Source organism: Austrofundulus limnaeus, unplaced genomic scaffold (assembly GCF_001266775.1).
Source record: "Austrofundulus limnaeus strain Quisiro unplaced genomic scaffold, Austrofundulus_limnaeus-1.0 Scaffold111, whole genome shotgun sequence".
Lineage (NCBI taxonomy): Eukaryota > Metazoa > Chordata > Actinopteri > Cyprinodontiformes > Rivulidae > Austrofundulus > Austrofundulus limnaeus.
Genome location: NW_013952513.1, coordinates 789,264 through 804,846, shown reverse-complemented (window position 1 = coordinate 804,846; position 15,583 = coordinate 789,264). Strand labels below are relative to the sequence as shown.

Genomic DNA, 15,583 nt, shown 5'->3' with positions numbered 1-15,583 from the left:
GGAGCAGATATAAGATTTTTTTTCTTCTGCTGCTGCCTTTCATTTTATTTTATTTGTATTATTTTATTGTATGAAATGTTTTATTTTTTAACGAAATGAATAAAAATGAATATATAAATTTAAAAAAAATCTTGTTGCTCTTCCACAGTTCGGTGCCCTCACACCTCTGGAGCCGAGGTTGGGGAAGAAGCTCATCGAACCTTTGACAAATCTAATCCACAGGTGAGCTGAAAGCTGCAGCTGTACAGTTAGTTTTTCTACAGATGGTCAGAGTCGCATCTGATGAATTCATCAGTTTTTAATCTTTGTTTTTTTTGTTTTGTTTTGTTTTGCACCCCGTTTTTCTCTCTCACAGTACTTCTGCCATGTCTCTGCTATATGAATGTGTCAACACTGTAATTGCAGGTCAGTGCTGAAAATCTACGCAATGTTGCTCTCTTGGTTGTAGCTCACACCTGAGATTTAGTTTGTTTCAGATATTAACAGTTATTTTATTTTAAACGAGGATATGTCATTCAAAATCCACCTTGTATGGATTTAAAGAGACAGCCTCAAAACGGGCTGATCTGAGACAGCTATTAAAAAAGGGGTGAAAGAGGGACTTGTGGCGTTACAATAAGGAGAAATTCAGATCAAAGCATTGCAGTTCCAATTTGTAGAGAGCCCAAATGAATGATTTAAATGTGAAAAAGGTTTTAAAAGCATGATATGTCCACCCACTTTAAGACATGAGCATTTATGAGCCTGTGGATTTTTAATCTAATCTTTAGCATAGTTTCATTTTTACATTAGAAAAACAAACTTTTTAATTTCATAGAACAATTAAATAATAGTTGACGTCTTTAGGATTCATTAGTGTTTGAGTGCTGTTAAGTTGTTGAAGAATCTTAAGTTTGATTTGATATTAATGACTAATTATTGTCTTGTTCTTCATTGCAGTGTTGATTTCTTTATCCTCTGGGATGCCTAACCACAGTGCTAGTATCCAGGTAAGTCTTGGAACTCTCTTCATCAAATAAACATTGCTTATTGAAACAGATCTCCATTACTCCTCACTTGGATAAAGAATCTTCTTCCTGGGGTCCACAAATAAAATAAAACAAAACATAATTCATTGCATTGAAATTAAAACAATTTAATTAAAACAACCTCCCCCCGCACACCGCCTGCCCCAGATACCCAGAAAGTCAACATTTAAGCAAAAACCACTAAACAAACATATTGTTTCCTTCTACAGGAGGAATGATGCATAGAATTAATAACTAATATATCAAGACCATATGCTTATAACATAAGTCATCCAATCACATTAAGAGATCATGAGACACACCTAAAATAAAGAAAGGTAAAGTGTTCTTAAGTACTTCTAATTTTTTTGGCAGTTAAGATAAGATAAATCTTTATTGTTATTGTTGCACTGAAAAGACCACTGCGGTCCACAGACAGTGAACAACAAAATAATTTTTCAGCTCCCATAGTGCAAATAAATCAGAGCATTAAAATGATAAAATAAAGAGGTAAAAATAGAATAAAAAAGTAAGGGAAAAAAAAGATCGAGGGACCTAAGGTCAACAAACTCCAACATAATATAGCTCTGTAAATCGAGTTTCTCAGTAAATGGACATGAACTTACTGTAATTATTAAACCCTTTTCACTCCAGTTGAATCATAATGCATGCCCTCTCAAGTCTGTTAAAATGATCGTAATTTTAAATAGTAAAATATATTTGTCACACAGGCAAATAAGATGGTTTTGTAAGTCCTGTGCCAATTATGCAGAAAAAAAATCTACTTTGAAATGTTTAAGCATTGCTGCTTTCACATAGTGTTCACTGTATTTACTGTGAGGGTGTTTGATGCAAAGCAGGGAGAGCGGCCAGTATTTGCACAAATCCTTTCTCAAGTTTGGTGTCAGTTACTGGCTGACAAAAAAAAAAAAAACAGGAAACGGTATGTTTTAATGGATTTCGATAGGATTTATCCTTCGAGCTGCCAGATGAAAGCTTGGGCGTTGCTTTTACGGATGAGGAGGAAGAGCTGAGCGTCAGCTAAGAGGATCTGGGTTCATAATATCTTTGAGTTTGGTGACTTTAGAGTTGTTCAGGAGCTGCACCTTTTTTACAACGAAAGACTCCAGGTCTGTTTCAGAGTAATGAGACCAAATGTTGTAGTGTTTAAAGGGATAAAACACAGAGAAAAAAAAACCTAACCTCAGGCAGTTCATCACTTCAGTGTAATCTTGGATTGAGATGGTCAACAAACATAAACTCAGTGTTTGTACCTCTGATTAGACTCTTAAGGGGTCGTCACAGAGCTTTAAGCCCAAGTTGAACTTTAGCACAAATCTGTTGGGTTCAAAAGCAGAACAAATTGCTCACTGCACCCTGAATAAAACCTGCTAAGTACGTTTTTTTCCCTCCTTTTCTTTGCCTCCATTTTGGTTTTTACACAAGTCAAATTGGTGTGGTATGGTTAACAATCATGTTTTCCCTCTTGCTTTCTTTCTCCTCCGCAGCTCTGTGTGCAGAAACTACGAATCCTGATAGAAGACTCGGACCAGAACTGTGAGCCCTCAGTCAATGCCTGCAGTGTGTCATTTTCTCATTGTCTGTGTGTTTCTGACTGGAACAGTCCATCCTTGTAGACGACGACACCGTAGAGCCCAGATTCCGGATAACTCGAACGTTACCATGTTCTCTTCAATTAAGGACGCCTGCTTGGAATTCTGTTGTTCTTGAATAAAATGTGCCTCTTTCCTCTCAGAAAGACTGCTGAGTGTGACAGGGAGAGAGGACAAGATTGTTGCTTCAATCTGACAACAGCGTTCGAGTTATCTGGACCGTGTAGATAGCTGTGTGTGCCCTAGACTGTAGACCTGTGGTATCAGTAGACTCTGTAGTTTTTAAGGTTTTGTTTATTAGTTTGCTACACTTTATTTTATTTCAACTGGCTGAAAAAAATAGGTTGATCCAGAACCTATATCTACATAAACAAAGCCCAATCTGAATGAAGAGCTATCACTCATTATTGAGTGCTAGCTCATACCGAAAATATTGGTTCTCAGAATTGGTTGCCACTTTGACATAACCAGGAGTCAGGAGAATCTGTGTGAGATAAGTTAATTGGTTCTCTACAGGAAAACTGATAATGTTTTGCATTTTTGAGGTGGTTTATTTCTATTTATAGTTGTGGCTTACTGTACTGGGTCAAGCCAGCTGTGTCCTGTTTGTTGGCTCAGGTTACTCTCTTCTTTCATATAATGACTCCGACCTATGAAGTGCCTTTGTTATCTGCTTTCTTCATGGATGGGGTGATTTATCATTAAAACACGAGTAGCAGGATATGGAGCAAACTTTAATGTTTTTTAAAATTTGTATCATAATTGTGCACTTTTAAATAAAATGCACCAAATTTTTCCACAAGTCACAGACCAGAAGAAATAAATTTAGAGGGCGTATCCATCATTGCCAGTTACTTTTGCAGTAAAGCCACATCCTTGGTTCTATTTTATTTTAGAAGTTGTCCTCTCCAGTGATGAGTGTTACCTTACTCCAAGGTCAGTACAGCACACGTTTATTGATTCAGGAACCTGAGAGGCATTGGTCTCTGCCACATAAAACAACGCAGAGTCCCATGTTTCAACCTATTAAAAAACATTAAAATCCTGAGATTATGATCTACTATTGACCCAAAATAAATATCCACTGTCTTGTGTGTGTGCTTGTGTGTGTGTGTTTGTCCTTTCCATCATTCTGTTTTTTCACTTATTTTTTCTTCTATACTTTTTTGTAGTTGATTTTATGCATATTCTTACATACCTGCATAGTAATAGTTTATTTCCATTATTTAGAGATTGAGTTCTCTATACTAAGGTTTTAAAGTCAGTACAGTTAAAAGAACAGACAGTTGCAATTTTTTGGTCTTCATAAAGTTTTTATTTCCCTATAGCCAGTTTAGAGTTGCAGTAAATATCCAGTATTCAGTTCATTGAAGTGTTCTGTTTTTGTTTTCACACACAGTGAAGTACTTGGGCCTGCTCGCCATGTCAAAGATTCTGAAGACCCATCCCAAGTCGGTGCAGTCTCATAAGGACCTGATCCTTCAGTGTCTGGATGACAAAGATGAATCCATTCGTCTCAGAGCTTTGGACCTGCTTTATGGCATGGTATGGAACCAAAACCTCTGGCTTTAATGTTGCTATGAGCTGTTAACTCCTCTTTGGCCCATCAAATTATTACATTTTTGTGTAGTTGCTGAGAAATGCCACAATTCCCAAGAAAACTGACATCAAGTCTACAAAAAAAAAAAAACCCACTGGAAACTTTTTGTCGTATTATAGTTGTGCAATGGTTTTTATCAACTTTTACCTTTAGATGTCTTTATACTTTAAGGAAAAAATGTCATACATTTTTGTACAAACCTTTAACATCTTGAATTATTTAATGATTTTAAATGTTTTCCCGTCCCCACACACAATTTCTACTTGCAAAAACCTGATCTAATCCAGATTATGTGGTTATTGTGAAAGAATAGCCTGTAAAATCTATTGAAACACTTTTCCAAAACATTTTTCTGTTCATGAAAATAAATTTTGGATATGTCCAGGTTGTTGTTTTTAATTAATTAATTAATTAAAAAAAAATTTTTTTGGTCGCAGTTGGTTCTGAAATCTTTTAGCAGTTTTTGTGCTGATTGAGAAATGGCCTGAAGCTGTTTGGTGCAGGAGGAAAGCCCACCTTTGACAGTTCTAAGCTTCCTGTATTTGTTTAGAATCAGTGCTAGCTCTTCATTCAGATTGGGCTTTGTTTATGTAGATATAGGTCCAAGACTTCAAAGTTTCTTTAATAGAAGTGTCACTTGAAGAAAAATAAGTTTTCTTTCCTCCAGATCATGTTGCAGATTGTTTGTGGAGACATAAATAGTGAACAGTTTTACCTGCAGCAGACATCATTGAGCTTTATGTTCAATATAATTTCAGCTCCTGTAATCAGGTTCCTGCATCTGCTTGTTGTTCTGATTCTACAGAGTGAACATGTCTGATGCATTTTGGATAGTTTTATCTTTTTGTCCCCAATTTCTTCCATTTGTTACAACTCCAAAAAACATGGAGGTGCTTGCCAAAATGCTCCTCTGAGTAAACAGTGTTTGACTGAGTTTGGCTTCACACGTGCTAATTCAGTCTTGTCTTCTGTGCAGCAAACTGTACACACCTTGCTGCACCATTGTTCTGAAATAAGTTATTTTTGTAAAATAAAAAAATACTTGTTAACCTTTAAATATTTTCTTCTAGGTATCGAAGAAGAACTTGATGGAGATTGTGAAGAAGCTGATGCTACATGTAGACAAAGCCGAAGGAACCACCTACAGAGACGAGCTGCTCACCAAGATCATTGACATTTGCAGCCAAAGCAACTATCAGTACATCACCAACTTTGAGTGGTCAGTCTCTGCTCTCCTGTTTAACGTGGAGTTTTGTTGTGGTGGCTGTTTCCCAACCTGCGCTTCATGTCTGCTCCACAGGTACATCAGTATCCTGGTGGAGCTGACCCGATTAGAGGGCACGCGGCACGGCCATCTCATCGCCTCTCAGATGCTGGACGTTGCCATTCGGGTCAAAGCCATCCGGGCGTTTGCTGTCGCCCAGATGGCAACGCTGCTGGATAATGCTCACCTGCTGACGGGCAACACGCAGAGAAATGGCATCTGTGAAGTGTTGTACGCTGCTGCCTGGATCTGCGGCGAGTTCTCGGAGTGAGTTGATGCTTTCAGATGTAGAAAATACATAGAGAAGAGTTCTGGGTTTAATCGCTGACACAGTTTTAGATCTAATTTTAGTAAAAATTAAAGTTTTGGCCAATTTGATCTTTTATTTTATCCATCTTCTACATTCAGTTCATAGTGTGACTATTGTGAAGCTTTCACACTATTGAGATGATCTGTTTTTCTCTTGGAAGTTTTCAGCACCTATCTCGTTCCACAGTTTTTGTGCTATTACAATAATTCATATATCAAAACATTGAGCTCCTTCTGGACATTCTGGCTATGACTTTTGGTTTTTCAGCAATTTAGTCTTTTTGAAGTATTTAGCCATTTTGGCAATTTGACCAAAAACACGTACAATAGGTTGCCTTCAGGTCCAGGCCTAACTTCAAAAGAGATCTATGATCTGAATAGAATTTTCCTGGTTAAACAAAAGGTTAATGATTAAATAAAAGGTTAATAGTATTTTTTGTTGTTACTGAAAATGAATAGAGCCATCTAAAACATCCTTAAAATCCTTCAAAAACAATTAAACCTTTCCTGCTCTTACCATTTTTTCTGGTTCTGCCTTTTTTTATTTAAATTCTTTGAGCTAATTTTAGCTTTCTTTAGTTTCTTTTTTGCTAATTTTAGCCTTTTCTGCTTTTTCATCTCTTTTTTTTTCTTCTTTTCAGCTATTCTGGTTCAGTTTTTTTGTGTCTATCAGCTTCTTTCTGCTAATTCAAGCAACTTTTTAGCTCTTTTCTGTTAACTTTAGCCTTTTCCAGCTAAATCAGGGTGTCTGTGGGTCCTTAAAATGTCTTAAATTCACATATCTAAAATTAAGACCTTAAAAAGTCTTAAATTTATTTAAAAATGTGCAAGTTGGTCTTAAATTTGTTACTCAAATGTCTTAAAATTTGTCGGGCAGAAGCGATTAAAGTTCTACGTCTCCCCCGGCCGTCTCTGCAGAACCATCACTTATATTTTCGGTCTTAAATTTCATTCAAGGTGGTTTTAAAAAGATCTTAAAAAGTCTTAAATTTTACTTGCTAATATCTGCAGATACCCTATAAATTCACATTGTGATAATTTTAGCTTTTTCTTTCAGCTACTTTATTCAGCAAACTTCCTCTTTCTGCTTCTTTGTGCTAGATTCAGCTGCTTTTAGCTACTTTTCTTAAAATTTCAGCTTTTTTGGCTGTTTTACAACTTTTTATTTTATTTTTTGCCTTAAGCGTTCACTCTGCATTTATGCAGAAAAAAAAACAATTCTCTAGTTGTCTCTTCACCGTGTAGTGAAGGACAGTTTTGCATACAGTTTATTCTTTTTACCTTGCAAGGACAGTAACATGGTGTCTTGTATTAACTTACATTGTCTCTTAAATGTTTTGTAGACACCTGGAAAACCCAATGCAAACATTAGAGGCTATGTTGCGACCAAAGGTGGCCACCCTGCCTGGCCACATCCAGGCCGTGTACGTACAGAACTCAGCCAAGCTGTTTGCCACCGTGCTGAAGAGTCAGGAAGGGGACACAGATGGCACAACCGCACAGGAAGCCAGTCAGCTGATGATAGACAGGCTGCCTCTGTTTGTCCAGAGCGCCAACCTCGAGGTGCAGGAGAGGGTAAGAACAAAAAAGTTGCATCTGAGCCAAGCTCAACTTACTGTCATTTAACATAATAAGGATCTCAAAGCTACATAAAACATTAACAAAGTGTTAATTTAGATTGGCTCACCTTGTCTCTCAGGCGTCCTGCATCCTGCAGTTGGTCAAGTACATCCAGAAGCTTCAGCAGAAGGATGTAGAAGTGGCAGAAGAAGTCTGTGCTCTGTTTGCTGGAGAGCTCAACCCTGTGGCCCCTAAAGCACAGAAGAAAGTTCCTGTTCCTGAAGGGTGAGTTTACTGTACAACTTGTCAAATATCATCTTTCTCACATCTGTTTTCAGGTTGTGTTTCTATATTTTAATATAATTTTCACCTGCAAAAATAAAACAGAATCTTTGTTCTTTTTGTTGCGAACATGTTTGTGAAGCCTGGACCTGGATGCTTGGATCAACGAGCCTCCATCCGAGAGCGAGTCAGAGGACGAGCAACCAAAGGCAATTTTTGCTAAAGAGGAGCCAAAACACTCCCGTTCTCGTCACACAGAGGTGGATGAGAAAGAGCTGGCCAGGGTACGTACTGATGAGCCATTGGCCTGCGCTGCAGTATAGATCAAACAAGAAAGAGCAAAATAAGAGAGACGAGCCAGCGAAGGTGGTTCTGGTAAGAATACCCCCTGGGTGGACACGCTGGAGACACTGTGGAGTCCTCCTAGAAGAGGTGGCTGTGGAAAGAGGTGTGGACCTGCCTGCTCAAGCTGCTGCTGCTGTGACCTGACTCAGCAACAAGCCGACAGACGATAGATGAATAGATTAATAAAACAAAACAAACTAAATGTCTTTAAAAGACCTCGTTGTGTAGTCTACATTTGCAGTGTATTTCTTCTGTTAACAAACCGTATTGATCCTAGGTTGTGTAATTATTCCATCTTCTCATGTGGATCCCTGTGTGTGCTTAAACTGATGCATCAAATAATTTATGCTGCTATTTTTATCTCCTCACTTCCAGAGGAGAGAAGCCAGGAAGCAGGAGCAAGCAAACAATCCGTTTTACATCAAGGCCTCCCCATCCTCTCAAAAGGTAAAATGACCACGTTTACTTCTTTTATTATTCAGTACTTTCATATTTTTTGTGCTTGGTGTTCACTGAACGTATGAGCTACACGAATAATATTGTTGTTGAATTCACAACTTCTTCTGTGTAGGTGTATCAGGAAACTCCTGGAGTGGAGCACATCCCAGTAGTTCAGATTGACCTCAGTGTGCCTCTCAAAGTCCCAGGTGGGAAACAATTCTCTCACATAAACAGACTTATTTCACTTTAATGAACCTAAACAAGAATCTAAATGGTCTAATTTACCTGCAGCATATTAAAACCACGATGTTTGTTTCCAACATTTCTCCATCCTTCTCGTTTCCGTACGACCTCCGACGCGTTTTATCAGCTTTTAAACCGTATCTTGTCGATCAGGTCTGCCTATGTCCGACCAGTACGTGAAGCTGGAGGAGGAACGCCGTCAGAAGGCGAGAGCAGAGAAGAAAAAGAAGGAAAAAAAGAAGAGGAAAGAAAAGCGCAGCGGACGAGGGAAGAAACACGACTCCGGTCCGGAGAGCGAAGAGGACATCGCACCTGCGCACATGGTCGACATTGTAACCGAGGAGATGCCAGAGGTAGGGTTAGTGTGACGTTTAACGGGAACCAATGGATAATGTTGAGACGAAACACCTTCTCTGATTTCGACCAATGAAAAAAATAGTTCATTTTAGTTTAACTTGCATTACATCTATCAGTTGTATTCAAGCGTTTTAAAAAGAATTCCAGAATCTGTCTTTATTGTAAGGTACTTGTTCCTAAAAACTTTAAAACTAGTCTTTACTGTGTTTTTGTTCCTGTTGTGTTAAAGAGCAGAGCCTGAAAGTGTTTCTTAGTAAATTTCCTGTTGCTGTAATAAATAATAAAACAAATGAATTTATTGAATGTGATCTGTGCTTGTATCAGAATGCCTTACCCAGTGATGATGATGAAAGAGACCCCGCTGACCCGCACAAAGCTCTGGATATCGACCTGGACAAGTGAGTCAATGCTGTATTGATGTCAGTTCTTCATATGCTCAGCTCTTTGTCCACTTCTGTTGAGGTTTTTCAGAGATCTTCACAAAAACAGTCAGCCTTTCATTATTTATTTAGTTGTTTTTCAGGCTGAAGTTTGTAGTGAAGTGTTTATTTTTAGTGATCATTTGCTCAAAGGATTTCAGTATTTACTCCAGTGTACAGAGCCAAAGTTAAGCTTTTAGATAGTTGTTGTCAAAGTTTCTTTAACAGCTCTGATGATGTTCAGGGAGAGTTTGTTTGTTAAAACAAGCAAAACCTCAATTTTCCTTCGGGAGTCATTTGTTTTCTCTCTTTTTAATACCGTAAGATCATCCTTTTTTCATCTGTGGATCCTGGATCCAGTTCCTCTGCGCCTCCTTGAATCTTTAACATTTGGCGTGTGTATTTTCGAGTGAACGTCAAGCTGTGAAGTTTAGCTTTCTGTTTGTATCCCAGCAGGATTATATTGCGTGAAAAACCCAGATCTGGGAATGACTGAAGACAAAGTTTCCGCAGCATCACGAATGCCCCAAAGGCCAACGCATAGTCAGATTTTTCATATAAAGGAAGTTCTGTTCAGTCATCAGACTTTAATAAAGGTCCGTGCAGTCACAATTAGCCCTGCTGACCTGAAGCTGGAAGGTCCTGGCTCTGACTCCCAGCTGGGGCCTTTCATCAAAGCGTTTGCATGTTTTCCATATTCCTCAGTTCAAAAGCATGTCTGTGTGATTAATTGGCAACTTTAAATTGATCCTAGTGTGAGCGTGAATGTGTGGCCCTGTGATAATCTCGCAATCTGCTCAAAGTGTACCCCCACCTCTCCAGTGACTGCTGTAGATGGGCAGCCCTCCTAGCCAAAACATTATGGAAAGGTGTTCTAAACCTGTAGGGTAGACTTTAGATTGGACCGAAAAATCCCACCTGTCTAATTAACTTTAATTAGAGGCCCGAGCCTGAGGTAAACTTGATATATTGTTTTAATTAAGCGCTTAGTGATTTCAGTTTTAGATCACCATTTGAGATTTTTAAGCAAATCACAAATGAGTAGAGCAGGGCGAGGCCACATGCACATTAGTTTTCTGATGCACCTTTTTTTTCTTCTTTCATTTACAGTGTAAACTATGGTCTCCTCTATTTAGACTGTAAAAAGCACCATTTTTATGAGTGTATAATGTGGCCCTCGATTTTGGAGCTTAAAATGCATTAAAAAATCTAATCCTTGTGTATAATGATACTCCTAATTTCACACAGGCCTCAGGATTTTTCAGCCCTTGCAGTGTACCATGTGGTGGGGAAACAGATTATTTTAGTTAAACACACCTGTTGGTATGTTTGTGACTGCGGGAGAAACATGAGCTTCACGTCGCTGAAAATTGTCCGGTCCGACCGCAGAGGCATGTTGTTAAATTAGCAAGATGGACAGCTTCGAATAACAGCTCCTCTAGTTCTGTTGAGCACGTGAATGTGCAACTGATGTCCTCGTCTTCTTTTCGTCTCCGTCCAGCGATTAACGTAAAAAAGAATAAATAGTTTTTCTCCTCCAGCTCCGGTGTGAAAACATCAAACAGCGTATACTAAAGCAAAGACGGAAGGAGAAATTACCCCACAACACAAAATTTCATTTATACACAAGAAAGTAATTAAAATTCATCATGGTAGTACATTAGAAAGTAATCGTTCAAAATTTATTCCATGTATATTTACAACTTCTCAACTGTATGGATGATTTTTTTCCACATTATACTCTCAAACACACCAGATTACCTCTTTTAGATTGTGTGTTCTTGTTTAGTTTACTCTGTTCTGTATGTATTGTAGGGTTATTTAAAAATATGTCACAAAAGTCCAACCCCACAATGAAGCCTGCAGTTTTGACCTGACCTTGCTCGAATTTTGGCTCAGACCCAGGCTGTAAATCTAAACTCTACTGTAGGAGCATCCAACCACAGTATATTTATACATGCTTTAAAAACCTGTTGTGATATTCTATTGTCAATATTTGTGTCTTAAAATGGATTCATTTAAAACTCATTTTAAAGAGCATGCAGCATATAAAATGGAAAGGCTAAAATAGTCTTTCTATTTACACTGTACATTTTTTCTGGCTACAACATTGACTTGAATATGATCTGACCCCCTTTCTCACACTCCTCATGGCTTCTGCTTTTTCTTTTCTATGCGTACACACAACCATCACTGCCTCTTTGTGAGAGCAGTTTGGTGGAATCGGCTGGGCGCAGGTGAGTAATATTCCAGCCAGGACCTGGGCTCAAACTGCCTCCGACTGCTTTACCGTCTTTTCTTTCGTTCTCTGCAAGTAGATGTCTCTTCACATTTGGAGCTTGCAGTTTGCTTCCCGTCTTCTTTCCTTGTAATTTTAATATTTAGACTTTGTAGCTTTAGACATGTTATCTGTTAACATCCCTTTTCTCCTATTCTGATGCCTTTTTACTGTTTATTTTCACTCAGCCTGACAATATCAGCATCTGGAGTTCTTTACTTTGATTAATCTGCTCTTTCAAATAAAACAGTTTTGGAATGGGTAAAATAAAACGGACTGATGCTGATGTTCTCAGGATTTAATCTTTTGCCACTCGTCCTTCAGAAATAAGCTTGTACTTTACTTTGAAGGAGCCAGACTTTCTTGTAATGTTTTAAAGTGGTCTTGATCTGTCATTCCTCAGGCTTTCTGAAGGCCCTGCAGGGTCCGGTTTTTGTACCTGACCATAACAGAATATTGTGCTTTTAAAAAAACTGGAGAAAGTAGAAAACAAAAGAAGTGTAGGGCCTAAAATAACCTTTCCCAGTATGCCAAAATCATGTAGTTTTTTAAATAATGGGGGGAAAAGTTAGCAAAGATTTAAATGGGGCCATGAGAGATTCATCACCTTCAGAGTACGGGTTTCCAGTTAGACAGATCTTTTTTTTTCAGCCAGTGGATTTTTATTTATTTATTTAGAAAGGGGAAAAGGGAACAAACTGGGCCCTTTGACAGGCTGGTTTTAAAGACTGCGTTTAAAATAGGTTCTTTGCTGAGTGTTTAGTTTTGTTTCGAGTTCATGAGCCTTTTTATGTACGTTATGTTAAGTTAAACAAATAAAAAAGTATTTATTTGAAAATGGTCAAGTACTGGACTGAAAATTGGTATAAAAGCAGTCAAAGTCTAAAGGAAAGAGTCTGGCGACTTGGTAGCAAAATTTGAGGATTGACTTTTACACAGTACTGTAGATCTTGAACAGTAATAAAATTAGATTTTACAAGCAGTTCTGACAGAGCAGAGCCTTTATGGAGATTGACCAGCAGGGGGACACGTTGCACCTTTTTGTTTTTGAAAGTTTCTGAAAACAGGAATGTTCGTTGTCTGGTTCCTTGCTGTCTGAGACGGCGTAAAGATTAAAGCTCTGTGGGACGAATGGCAAAAATGTTGCTCGAAATAAAACCTAACATGTTTGAAGTCTAGAAAATGTGCTTGAGTATGACGGACTGCTGCAGCTGACGTGCCTTGTTCAGCTTTTGTAACACACCGGCTTGTCAGAGAGCGCAGGAGGATTTAACGCGTTCCTCAGATCCTCATCCCAAATGCAATGAGTAGAAATCAAGAGTTGTGAATGTGCTTGTGTGCACGTTCTCTGTCCAGGCCGCTTGCAGACAGTGAGAAGCTGCCGGTCAGGTCCCACCGTGCCGTCGAGGTTCAGAAAAGCCCCGTAGAGGACGGAGAGAGAGAAAATGCAGCTTCGCAGGAACCCAAGAAGAAGAGCAGCAAAGAAAAGAAGGAGAAGAAGAAGGATAAAGACAGAGATAGAAAGGTGAAGGTGCAGTAGTCTGTGACACTCATCTCTGAGCGTAGATCAGTAAACTGCAATTTCTCTGGATCTTATCAGCTGCCGTGACAACTCTGTGGGTTTTAGCCTTGGTCTGACTAACACACAAATGATTTCTCTGTGTTTGCAGAAGAGCAAAGAAGAAAAAAAGAAGAAGAAACACAAACATGAAGAGAAGGAGGAGGACCTTCTGGGCGATCAGACGGACGAGCCCGTGGTCCAATCAGAAGAAACAAGTGAAGTGGCGGCACCGCCCACTTCCACCTCCGCTGAGGTATGCCTCTGGATCACTTCACTGTAGCATAATTCTGGTTAACTGATCTCAAACTCTTGATTTAAAAAATGAAGAATATAACATTCTGTGTAGTTTCTCCTGAAAAGATTAGATGCAGACCAGTTTGATCCTTATCCATGACTCGGCACTTCCAGCCCAATCGGCTCTTGTGATCAAGTGTCCGTTTTTTTCGTAGCTGACTCTTGCCAAACCCTTGATATATTGATGAAATAGCACAGTGTGATCTTAAGTATCCGTTTTCATGAGTAGTAGTGCGATACAGAACCCCTCTCACCTCCTGCCACCCCTCTCCCTGCCTTCCTCTCCTAGGTTTCGGACCTGGATTTCTGGCTCTCAAACGCTCCACTGCCCTCTAACACCCAGGTTGAGTCACCCCCTCCCAAAACTCTCTCCATGTTCTGCCTCCATATACTCACCTTCCACATTTCCTCTGTCGTAACTTTGTGTTTCCTACACCTCTCTCATTAAATGGGTTTATTCTACACGTCTTCAGAGCCATTAGATAAACACCGCTCTTTTCTTTCTCACTGTAGACAGTCTCTTTTCCAAAGTTCATTTTCCCCCCACAGGTCACACAGTAATCCCCCCCCCCCAACCACCACCACCACCACCAAGCCTCTCAGTCTGTTGTCTAGCATGTGCTTGTGTTCATACACGGTGCGTATGTATTTGTCTCAGAGTGCCAGTGGTTCTCCTTGGCTTTTGTTTTGCTCTATGGGTCTCGTGATGGTTTTGAGGTGGTGACATATGAGCAAAGGTCTGGCCTCAGTCGTGTTTATTTTATTTATTTATTTTTGTTTTTGCATCCCAACTGCATCATAATGTGTCCTCTGACTGCTTCCTCAGAGCTCATGTAGGGGTGGTGATCTTAATTTCCTTAGTCTGGAAAAAATTAAATTAAATAATGCTTACCTGAAAAACCTCATTTTTATGACCTTGCCTGTCAACAGTACAAGATAAACATGTCAGACTTTGAATTTAACCACTGATGATGTTTTTTACAGTCTTTTAAACATGTTAGTTTAATAAAACTAGGTTTAATAAGATGTTTGTGTATTGATGCATATTGTGTATTGATTCAGCCCTGGGGTAAAAGCTAACCTAGAAACAGGCTTCAGGATGTTCATGTGGAAGACTTATTTCTGTATTAGCCGTCACAGTAGCAGAACACATCTGAGTCGCATATTTTAAGCGGTTAGGATCAGGTGTGTCCCAATACCAGTTTTTCTCAAACCGAGTACGAGTACTTCAAATTGGGTACTAGCCAATACCACGTATTGGCAAGTATCCTATTCTTACACTTCACTGCTGGCCTGGCCTCAAACACATTTTCAGAGTCTTTGCATTAGACTGTATAGCCCGGTGCCACCCCTATTGCTGGAACCATGAAACCTGTGGTTCTATTCAGGCCTGACGTCAACTGCTGTTGCTTATTGATTGGTTCGCTGGCCGGGAGGGCGTCACGTCACACAGATGAGATAAACTTTACTTGAATCGTTTCCAACGACACTAATGATTTTTCACAAATTCAACTAAACAGCAACTGCAGCAAGCTCCCAAGCAACAACAAGCTAGCATTAGCTACCAGTAGCTTACTGTTCACTGTCGTCCTGCTCTCTTGTCTTTGGCGTCATACTGCTGGATGGTCCCGTGCAGCCTTCCATACTTCAGCTTGTGGAGTAGTCCATTGTTGTGTTGCAAATGAAACAAAAATAAGATGTGCACCTTCCTAGTATTATGTTCCCTGCCCGCATTCAATTCAATTCAAAAATACTTAATTGATCCCAGAGGGAAATTTGGTAAGATAGCACTCTGCTGAAAGCAAACACAACTGGGGCTGGGGTCAAATAAGATCAGGCTGCCTGTGGCTGGGCCTTACAATGCAAAAAATAAAAAGCCATTACTGAGTTAGAAATTAAACATTACGCAATACTTAAAAAACATATTTCTTTAATTTAGAACAAGGTGGCTCTTCTTCCTTATACAGCCCCTCTGACTGGATCAAATCAAATATACAACATGATATATAC

At 39.2% G+C, this 15,583-nt stretch overlaps 1 protein-coding gene across 1 annotated transcript in view; it reads left to right on the top strand.

Annotated features, from left to right (window-relative positions):
• The window catches only part of ap3d1 (adaptor related protein complex 3 subunit delta 1), a gene marked incomplete in the record, with an annotated part of 32,698 nt that overhangs the window by 2,991 nt on the left and 14,124 nt on the right, over window positions 1–15,583 (top strand). The window contains 18 exon segments of the mRNA XM_014014193.1: window positions 149–222; window positions 356–405; window positions 940–989; window positions 2,516–2,564; window positions 4,020–4,165; window positions 5,291–5,439; window positions 5,521–5,751; window positions 7,137–7,368; window positions 7,493–7,638; window positions 7,778–7,919; window positions 8,356–8,427; window positions 8,552–8,627; window positions 8,818–9,017; window positions 9,346–9,419; window positions 11,654–11,677; window positions 13,075–13,243; window positions 13,389–13,532; window positions 13,863–13,916. Coding sequence (XP_013869647.1) covers window positions 149–222; window positions 356–405; window positions 940–989; window positions 2,516–2,564; window positions 4,020–4,165; window positions 5,291–5,439; window positions 5,521–5,751; window positions 7,137–7,368; window positions 7,493–7,638; window positions 7,778–7,919; window positions 8,356–8,427; window positions 8,552–8,627; window positions 8,818–9,017; window positions 9,346–9,419; window positions 11,654–11,677; window positions 13,075–13,243; window positions 13,389–13,532; window positions 13,863–13,916 — 2,082 coding nt within the window.